The sequence below is a fragment of the Maniola jurtina genome, chromosome 12 (genome assembly GCF_905333055.1).
Source record: "Maniola jurtina chromosome 12, ilManJurt1.1, whole genome shotgun sequence".
Classification (NCBI taxonomy): Eukaryota; Metazoa; Arthropoda; class Insecta; order Lepidoptera; family Nymphalidae; genus Maniola; species Maniola jurtina.
In genome coordinates this window covers 108,433-118,896 of record NC_060040.1, presented here as the reverse complement: position 1 = coordinate 118,896, position 10,464 = coordinate 108,433, and the positions used below count along the sequence as shown (strand labels likewise).

Genomic DNA, 10,464 nt, shown 5'->3' with positions numbered 1-10,464 from the left:
ATCAAACCAATCACACAATTCATTTAACGAATATCGGAGAAATCGTTGCGGTTTTAATTTAAGACGATAATGAGTATAATAGTTAACGAGTAAAGTTAACATGATGTGTCATGACCGAAATGATCATTGTCTGACGAGGTCCAAGGTCTTAGTAAACGAACTAAGCCCCATGAAATAAGCAACGCTAAAAAAGTCTTGTAGGTATATCTTCGCAATTTTAGTTCAGAGCATGAAACTGGTTTTGTTATCACTGAATCATCAAATACTTTTAATTTAATGCCGTTCAAAGTAATGTAACTAGTTTGCAAATCGGTTTCGAATGAATCCAGTAAAAGAAATAATGAAAAAGATAAAACTAACTACAAAGAATGGCTTAAGATTGAATCTTAATATGGCAGACTCCAATTTGTGTTTAAACGTTTCTGAAATTATACATATCTATGAAATTAGCATATCGACAGGGACGTTGCAGCGTGCTATTGCACTTCACTTTGCAGATTTAAATGAATGTAAAAATAACTTAGATATTAAGTATAGTATAAAGTAGTATAGTTATATAGTAAGTATACTATAAGAATATTATATTATAGTGGATTAAACTCGAAATACAAGGTAATGTTATCTTAGGTATTTGCCAACAGCGATAATCTGTGACGCAGCAGCCAACACGCGCCGCGACCAGCAGCAGTGCCGGCCCGCCGTCCGCCATGGCGCCAGCGACCGCGCCGCGTCCCGGCCACGGCTCCAAAGGTGACGCTCTCCGAGATAAAATCACTGAAAATCAAGAGGAAAAACTAACGCCTATTTTAAATGAAAATGCTAAAACAGAAAGTGACGTTGAAAGTGAAACAAAAGATCGCAGTATTAGAGATTCAAACGACACTCATGCATCGGCATACAGTGATTTGAATAACAAAGTCCGGATAAACCGAAACGCAAGTGAAAGTGACACAAGTAACATTACAACTGTAAATAACGCAACTGAGAATGCAAGCCCGTCGAGTGTAGGGAACGAGGGAGTTACGGATGACAGTAGACAGTGGTTTAGTGGAAGCGAGGATGGAGACAGCGGGAGAAGTCAGAGGAAGAGTTACAGGGACTCTGCGGAAGCTCTGGAGCTGGCGTTGATGCAGCTGGGCCCGTTCGGCCTGTACCAGCGCTACGTGGTGCTGATGCTGTGCATCCCCAACATGCTGGCTGCGATGTACTCGCTGAACTATGTGTTCGTGGCCGATCAGGTCCCGTTTCGGTAAGGGCAAATGTAAGAGTAGGATACTAGTCACATGTCATATTTCTATCTTACCTCTGCTCCTATATTCAGGACTGATTGGTCGCAACCTGTCGAAACATATATTATCACAGTTCGACTTCGAAAATAAATGAGCAAACATACATACAATACTCTCTGTATTTGCTCATTTGTGTCACGATCACGACGCGGCGTAGGTAAGTACTCAAATCGGATTATTTCTTATCTTTATGTTTGTCTTCGAACTGTACGTTTTAAGAGTTCCGTAGCCGAAGGGGCCAACGCGTTCCTGTTACTGAGCCTCCGCCGTCCATCCGTCCGTCCGCGGCTTTACTCCGAGACTATTACACTAAAAAAATGTAATATAGATCATACGTAAATATTAATCAAGCGGACAAACTGGTAAAATAAAAACTTGAAAAAAAAATTGGTGATTTTTTTCTCCTCTCTCACTGGTGTGGGCTTGGTGTGGGTGTGGGGTATCATTACTCATTAGGTTCGTTAGATAGGTCTTTCAAAATAACATTGTTTCATGTCAGATGTCATTAGTTGTGTAAAGTCTAGCAGTAGTAAATATATAGTGACGGGCGTTACATTGCGGCTACAGAACCAGCACAGGGTCTGGCCGATTCGCACTTGACCGGTTTTTTAAATTATTTATTTCTCATACCTATTGAGTTATGTTCACAATATTATTTTATGTTAGATACTTACCCAGCCGTGTTTATCGCTGCCCAAGTAGGTAGCCAAGTAATATTGTGTAAATGTGTAAAGGATATTCGTGAAGCACGTTTGTTTGAGATATCGCGGAAACCGTAATTATTTAATTTGACAGATTACACAGTTTTATGTACTATATAAACCAATAAGTACCAAGTAAATTGACAGTTCGTTGGGAAAAGGTTTCTGTATAGGTATTTCAAGTTAGCAGCGAGCAAGCCGAGCAGGCAGCGGTCGTCGCAGCGCCTGCTCGGCACCTGCAGCACCGCGGGAGGGGAGTCGCCCATCATTGCCGTAGTTTTTAGTAGTTCATGAGTCCGCCCTCGAATGACCCGATGACATTATCCACGTGTAGTGGGAACACGGCTGAAAACAGCTGCTTCCACGATGTGCCATATAAGCGGAATGAATGTTGGTGAAATGCGCACCATCATAATATTTTTAACCGACTTTCAAAAAAGGACAAGAAACGCGCAGGACTGATGCCATCATACATATATCGAACCTGTGAAAATGCAACCGCCGAGTTTCTTGTTCTTCTGGGTAAGAGAGGCATTCCGAACCAGTGACAGACTGGCAGATGCATTTGACCATTCAAAAATGCTTATAAAAGTTTAATGGAATGAAAATTTTGCCTTCCCAACCGCGGTTCGTTAAACTTTGTCGGTAAGGGTTTCGTTGACGTGCGGTCATGTACAGTTAGTTAAAAAAAGGGAACCCCCGTTAGGAAGGCGATTTATTTAACATCTCTCAACTTAAGTTTAGAGATCCGCGCACAGCTGTAGGAGCATCATTGCTCAGTGCGGCGACATCGCGCCAGGCAGCGATCGCAATCTCTGGCGTCACACAGCCGCAAGCGACGCTGATCTTATACTTTATCTCTTGTCTTATAATCTTTACATTAACACTATCAGATTTTCATACAATCTATTCACCGTATTCACCAAAGTTGGAATCAATATCAATAAAAAGTAGGTACCTATGTTTCGTGTTTCTGTTTGCTTGGGCGACATTCTCATCCAGCCTAGACTCATCCTCGTACAAATGCGAAATGGACGGGAAACGGATATTTGAAATTTTACTGACAGGCGAATGTGGAAGCGGTGGATGGTGCCAGAGAGACGTCGCGTCATCTCAAAGATACCTTAAACTTAAGAATATCGTAACTTCAGCCATTAAAAAATGCAATAATTTCAACTTTTGCAATCGACCAGCATGGCGACACGACAACATAACACACTCGTAAGAGGGCTCTACGATTGTATGGAGTAAGTGACGGAGAGAACCCTGTTAAGAGTCAGTCGCGACTCGTGAGCCTTCAAAAAAATATATTCAGGTACAATCTCAAGTTACAACGTAGACATACATATAAACGAAGGAACGAGATAACTCGATTTATTCTTAGTTTAAAAAAATCGCTATTCGCTCTACGTTCGCACTTCTAACTTTTGGAAGTTATGTGCGTTTAATCACTTCCTTTATTCATAAAGAAAAACTACGTGAGGAAACCTGAATGCTTGAGTTTCGCCTCATGTTCTCAGAGCTGTGCGACGTTCCGCGATCCGCACTTAGCGAGCGTGTGAACTTGTGGAAGTCCATCATATGCCAGGAATCCGCTAAACCAGACAAATCTGTATGGTGCAACATGCAGCATGCGATATGCACCGCTCGCCCCCCCACTGCTAAACATGCAGGAAAAGCCAACCAATACGAACCATCACCACGCAGCACCACACCAATCCCCACACCACTCGACGAACGTTTCGCCCGGACACCGGAGCATCCTCAGGAGATGTAGACCTTACAATGCCCAACTGAAATGCAACTTTGTAATTGTATTGAAATATAGGTTACTGTTTGACTGCAGGTGCGTGGTCCCGGAGTGCGAGGGCGCGGGCAGCCACTTCGGCAACGCGACGGTGCAGGCGCTGCTGGCGGCGGAGCGCTGCCGCCGCTACGCGCCGCTGCGGGAGGGCCGGCCGAGCTGCGCGCGCGCCGACTTCCACCTCAACGACACGGTGACGTGCGACGCTGTCATGTACGAGAACATGGATACTATTTATGCGGAGGTAACGAGCTGGAAAATTCTATTGACTGGGCACACGGGGTCACTTTTTTTAGGGTTCCATAATATCAGTGTGGGCCGACCTCCAGCCCGCTGGACCGATGACCTGAAGAAGGTGGCGGGGAGCGCGTGGATGAGGAAGGTGGAGAGGACCTTGTTTGTGGCGAGCTCTTGGAAAAGCCTATGTCCAGCAGTGGACGCATACAGGCTGATGCCTGATAAATGGAAAAATATTTCCAGAGATTAAAAGGTGTCCTTATTACTTTGTTGTCTGACTGTGTGTCTGTCTGACTGTTAAAACTAAAACCCCCACTAGCAGTTCGTCTATGGCCTCGTTTACCTTTGTGTAATAAGTTTTTTTTTATTCAGATACAAGTTAACCCTTGCCTGAAATCTCACCTGATGGTTAAGTGATGATGGAAGCAGGCTAACCTGGAAGGGAAACGGCAGTTTTTATTAAGCCCATACTGATTTGGTTTCTACACGACATCGCAATTCGCAACGAAATACCTAATCGCTTGGTGGCACGGCTTTGCCGGTAGGGTGGTAGCTAGCCATGGCCACCGCCCACCAGACCACCAGACCAGACCAGAAATCATAAAATTCGAAGCCCATGCCGGAAATCGAACCCGGGACTGCGCCAGGAGGTCGTCAGAAGTAGATGCTATGGAATGGTGTGAATGGTTTGGCTTCCGGTTCCAGTTCGACCTGGCGTGCGCGGAGTGGCGGCGCACGCTGGTGGGCACGCTGCGCAACGCCGCGCTGCCCTTCGCGCTGCTGCTTACCGGATACATCTCCGACGGGTAACCCACATTTTATATCTAGTCGAGCAATAGTTTAAACTTGAGTATTCTTCGAGCTATGTGCTTGTAGCTTGATGAAAAACAGGTTTAGAAGAATAATAGTAAAGTAATAATAGTTTCGAATAATAGAAGTGCCCAGATGAAGCGTATGGCACGGCCTGAGAAGCGTAGGTGAGAGTACTGTTTCCTGTTGTCAGTTGGGGCCGGCGCACCGCGTTCTGCTCGCTGTCGTTCTGCGCGGGCGCGCTGGGCATCGTCAAGTCGCTGATGCCGCACTACCGCGCCTACCTCGCGCTGGAGTTCCTCGAAGCCGCGCTGGGGTACGGCTTTACCAGCGCCGCCTACGTCATGAGTACGACCCCCATATGTTGCTGGCCCTCTCTGATGCATGAACGTAGCATTCATCTAGGCCCTAAGTGGATGCTACCTACACTTTAATGCGGTCTAGGGAAACCTTGATGAGAATACGCTGCTGATTGGGGAAAGCATAGTGAGCAACAGGTTGAGTTAGTAACCGGGGTGGAGACGCGCCGTACATCAACACAGCCCCCGCGCTAACCCGCTGCGGATGAGCGCGGGAGACGCGCGGGTGTGCGGGACGTCCCCCCGCCTCGCACCCCGATTGCCATCTCAATCTGTTGGGTACTTAGGTACCCGCTGCTGTTGCTACTGCTGCATCTGTCGGCTACAAGAATTGACAAGGAAATATAAAATGTTTGTGATACAATAGATCGGCGATGATCGACGCGACACAGGGACTCGGGCAGCTGCCCTGCTGAAGTACAAAAGAAGAAGAAGAACGTCCCCGGCTAACTCACTCCAACTGTCCCGTCGGGCATCTGACCTTTTCCGCAACGTGGCCCAATAAACACTACCTCATAAATAGCTCATCATCTTCTGTAAAAAATTTAAGCAAATAAGTAGTGCAGCTCTTCGGTTAGACGTTGAACTGGTTGTAGTGGTGGAGCTGGCGCGGCCCTCTCTCCGCGTGGCCTTCGCGTCGGCCACGGGCGTGGGCTACGGGCTGGGCGGCGTGGTGTTCGCGCTGCTGGCGCGGCGCGTGCGGTGCTGGCGGGTGCTGCTGCGCGTCGTGCACGCGCCCGCGCTGCTGCTGCCGCTGTACTGGCTGCTGCTGCACGAGAGCGCGCGCTGGCTGCACGTGCGCGGCCGCCGCCGCCAGCTCGTGCGCAACATCCGCAAGGCGGCGCACTGGAACAAGGTAGCTGACGACACGGCCCCCTTTTATTGCAGCATTTCCAGGTGATGCAGGAATAAGCATCACCTGCAAATACTAGAAGTTGAAAACGCTCATGCCGACGACGTCATCCGACCACCGGGAACCACCTACTACCACGAAATCTGAGTTGATTTAGAACCAAAGTGACCAAGCCGGAAATAGTACCTAAAACTTCCTACTTATACCACTGTGCCAGGAAGGTCGTCAAAACTTTGCTGAGAGCGATTACCTTCTGAGTGGTTGCCAAAGAGTGGATCCTTGTAACTCAGATTCTAAGATTATCGAATGTCTGTGTTTCAACTTTGAACCAGTTCCCTGAACAACGACCTCAATCACCGTTTGATTATTTTCAATTACACACTATGTGGATTAATGACTACTGTTTTCCAAATTCCACCCCACTGAAGTAGAAATAAAAGTGTATTTATCGATGTTATGTTCCAACTATTCAAACTACTTAATTATTTAGTTATACAGAAACCCGCGTATTATCCTTCAGGTCACAATCGACGAAGATCTACTGGCAGCGATCGAAGAAGATCAAAAATCTGAAGAAGTGGAACCCAAAAGCAACCCCTGGTTAAGCCTCATGAAGTCCCGAGTGCTGATGCTGCGGTTCGGCGTGTGCTGCTGGTGCTGGGTGGCGGTGTCGTTCGTGTACTACGGCCTCACCATCAACTCGGTGGCGCTGGCGGGCGACAAGTACACCAACTTTGCGCTCAACATGGCCATGGAGATCGTCGCTTCGCTTCTCATAATGATGGCTCTGGAGCGCTTCGGACGGAAGCGTAGCATCTTCGCTGCGTTCCTCGTCTGCGGGATCGCTTGCATCATTCCGTACTTTGTTTGTGAGTTCCTGAAACGATTTCGTTACAATAGAGATCGACTTCCAAATTCCTGACATGGCCTTTTGATTCGTCTTACCTTGGAGTCTTCGGACCCGAATATTATGACTTACATCTGTCAATAATTGAATCATCAAATCTAAAAAGTGAGCAGCTAAAAGCAGAGTCGAAATCTCTTAGTTCACTCAAGTGTGTGCGTAAGGATCTGCGCCCTTAGATGAATTAACATAAGGGCATCATGTCTGGGTATCTCATACGGAATCTCTTTTTGTAACGGCTAGCGGCTGTAACCGGTGAATAGTGCAAACTTCCCAGTATTGGCTCGTTGCAGCGCACTCGGGCACGGGGCTGGGCACGTTCTTCGTGGGCAAGCTGGCCATCACGTTCGCGTTCAACTCCCTGTACGTGTTCACGGCCGAGCTGTTCCCCACGGACGCGCGCTCGTCCGCGCTGGGCGCCGCTTCGCTGGTCGGCCGCCTCGGCTCCGTGCTGGCGCCGCAGACGCCGCTGCTGGTGAGAGCTCGGAGCAGCCCGACTGACTGCATAGAGAATTATAATCTTCCTGATTACGAGATCACTCGAGCCATCCTAGCCGCTCGAGCAGTCGCGATCGATCCGAACAATCGTAACTGCACGATGTACACGAGCGTTGAACATCAACTGCTCGAGATACTCCACCGCTCTTTAACTTTAAGACATCTTTTCTTAATAGATTCTCAGTTCGGGCTGATACCACAGTGAAGTCGGTGTCACGCCACTGTGTAGCGCTGGTGGCGGCCACTGATGGTAGTGGTGGTGCATGGCGGGTTCGGCTGCCTAAACAATAGCACGTCGGCACAAACACTTCGCTGGTATACCTCATTGAGTACCACTGATGCGTAAATAACTACATGGATCTACCTTCAGTTTAAGAGCCAGGTCGTTTTGACTCGAGGGCGTACTGGCGTCTGTTTGCAGAGCGTGCCCGTGCAGGCGCTGCTGTACGGCGGCTGCTCGGCGTCCGCGGCGCTGCTGGTGCTGCTGGCGCCGGAGACGCGGCGCGCGGCGCTGCCGCAGCGCGCGAGCCACGCCGAGACCCTGGCGGCGCCACCGGCCGCGCCCCGCCTGCCACCACTGCCCGGCTCCATCGACTTGTAGCGTGAGTTCTAACGCTGGTCGATACAACACTCGCTCCGTCTCATCGAGCGAAGGTGGATCAGTACGTGACGTTCGCTCCGTAAGCCCCACACCATGCAGGAGGAATCAACAGTGATTTCATTCTACCTATGTTTATATCGCTCGACAAATCCTCGAGATATCACTGGTCTAGTTTAAACTCAGAGGTAACGAGTGGAGTATAACAGCAAACAAATTATTTTCTAGACTAGAAACCCAGATTCATCGTCTGTAGACCGTCATTTATATAAAACTGGTATGTGGCGAAAACGACATGTAATATTGTCCTTTATAGAACGGCGTTAATATGGCAGTGATCGTCCGGAGCACGTAGGTCCCCCGTGTTGGTACTCTGGGAAGACATGCGTCCGTGCCACGTCTGCGTCACTCTCCACCATTGTGGCAAGTTCTCGCTAGGATGCGTAGGAGTATAAGGATCGGCGCAGCGTGTACCTAATTTAAGAAGTTAGCTTCGGCCGTGGCTAGTTACCATCCTACCGGCAAAGCCGTGCCGCCAAGCGATTCAGCGTTCCGGTACGATGCCGTGTAGAAACCAAAGGAGTATGGGTTTAATGAAAGCTGCCACATCCTTCCAGGTTAGCCCGCTTCCATCTCAGACTGCATCATCACTTACCACCAGGTGAGATTGCAGTAACAGGCTAACTTGTGCCTGAATAAAAAATCATTTCGTTGTCACTTAAGTTTTAAGACTTTTAAATAGGGCCTGCCTACTTAGCCGATTTGTACTTAGTAGAGTATCAAAGTCCGCTGAGACACTTTCGAGAGTCATTACCTCACGACTGATAGAGATCCAAGTGCAGTCCTTGTTCTCAAAAATGAGCAATTGTAGCAGGTGCTGAAGCACCGCTGCCCAGTGACTAGACACTGATGCTGCCAGTACTTATACGATGCATTTCATGTTCAAGAACTTAGAGAGTTTATTTAGCAGTGGGTTTTATTGCTTAGTATAATCACTTTTATGTTATAATGGAGATCGTTACCTACCTAGTACCTACCTACTAAAGATATATTTTAATCTCGTGGCTGCCAGGCTAGTTGTCTTGAAGGAAAATAACCTAATCATTTGCGTTAACTCAGACGAGGTAGGTCTATGATATCTTGAAGCATTTTCTTATCTTTCAAGATTGTGCACGATAGATAGATACAGTGTTAGATAATTGCAGTTTAATCTGTTGAATTTCTGAAGGAAGGTTTTCGTCTACTGCACCACTTGAATTCGATATTTCAATAATCGCTGCTTTTCTGAGTGACGCTTATAGGTATTACAAAGACTAGGACACAAAATAAAGGAATTAATCATTTAGTACTTAACAGGGCTCTCTCCGTCACTCGTTTCATACAATCGTAGTTCCAATTTCATTTGAATATTAAGCAACCAAAGTCCATGAAATTTTGCAGACATATTCTAGAAACTAATATCTGTGTCTGTGGTGTTTTAGATTTTTCTAAAAATATGTAGTTTTAAAATTACACTTGCTCAAAGATTTGTATGAAATTTTTTAAGACCGCGTAACTTTGAAACCGAATATTGTGAGCCCTCTTAAATAGGTAAATAATAAAATTATTAAGCTGTGATAATTACTATAATGCTAAACTTATAATATGCTAGCCACCTATTGTTAATTGTATTTATCTTTAGGTTAAGGTTTAATATGAAATAATAATACATATACAAAAACTTCATGTTTTATTATACTTATTATCCTGTAATAGGTACAGTTGTAGTGAACACAATATCACCATTCTGCTGTACTTTTGTATGTTAAGTGTGTTTGCACAATATGGCGTCGTTTCTACCCGCGATGGACACACGTCGACGCATTGCGAGCGGCAGACTTCCGTGAGTCGCGACTGACGCGCGACAGACGCGCCGCGACTGTCGCGCACATAGTCACTTGCGATCAGCCTGAGGACTTTTAGGCAGCAAATTAGACTAATCCATACTTATATTATAAATGCGAAAGTGTGTCTGTCTGACCTGAAAAGTTTTGTACCATCTATACATATAATGTAACGTGTATTTGCAATAAATACATTATGATTTATGATTCAGTTGGTCACTGTTGTTTGAAGGCTGCTCTTCTTTAGGAGCACCACTCTATGTGTTATTGCCTACTAGAGGATGCCCGCGACTTCGTCCGCGTGGATGTAGGTTTTGGAAGATCCCGTGGGAACTGTTTGGTTTTCCGGGATAAAAGTTGTCTATGTCAATAACATGGACGCAAGCTACCTCGGTACCAAATTTCATACCAATAGGTTGAGCGGATGGGTCTTTAGGAATCCCGTAAGAACTCTTTGATTTTAAAAAGTAGCCTATGTCCGTCCCCGGGATATAAGCTAACTCTGTACCAAATTTTGTCAGAATCGGT

At 46.6% G+C, this 10,464-nt stretch overlaps 1 protein-coding gene across 5 annotated transcripts; it reads left to right on the top strand.

Moving 5' to 3' along the window:
* Positions 1 to 482: 482 nt before the first annotated feature.
* LOC123870332 (organic cation transporter protein-like) lies at positions 483 to 9,773 on the top strand. Of its 5 annotated transcripts, none has more exons than XM_045913586.1 (10): positions 483 to 1,249; positions 3,837 to 4,038; positions 4,737 to 4,837; positions 5,035 to 5,189; positions 5,797 to 6,056; positions 6,574 to 6,922; positions 7,251 to 7,432; positions 7,877 to 8,057; positions 8,370 to 9,398; positions 9,631 to 9,773. In XM_045913586.1, the coding sequence occupies exons 1-8, from the start codon at positions 708 to 710 to the stop codon at positions 8,054 to 8,056; spliced, it is 1,971 nt and encodes a 656-aa protein (XP_045769542.1). In that variant the 5' UTR covers positions 483 to 707; the 3' UTR covers position 8,057; positions 8,370 to 9,398; positions 9,631 to 9,773. The 5 variants fall into 5 exon arrangements, with proteins under 5 accessions (XP_045769542.1, XP_045769543.1, XP_045769541.1 ...); XM_045913587.1 differs by having other exon boundaries at positions 7,877 to 8,121; XM_045913585.1 differs by having other exon boundaries at positions 7,877 to 9,398.
* The last annotated feature ends 691 nt before the right edge of the window (positions 9,774 to 10,464 follow it).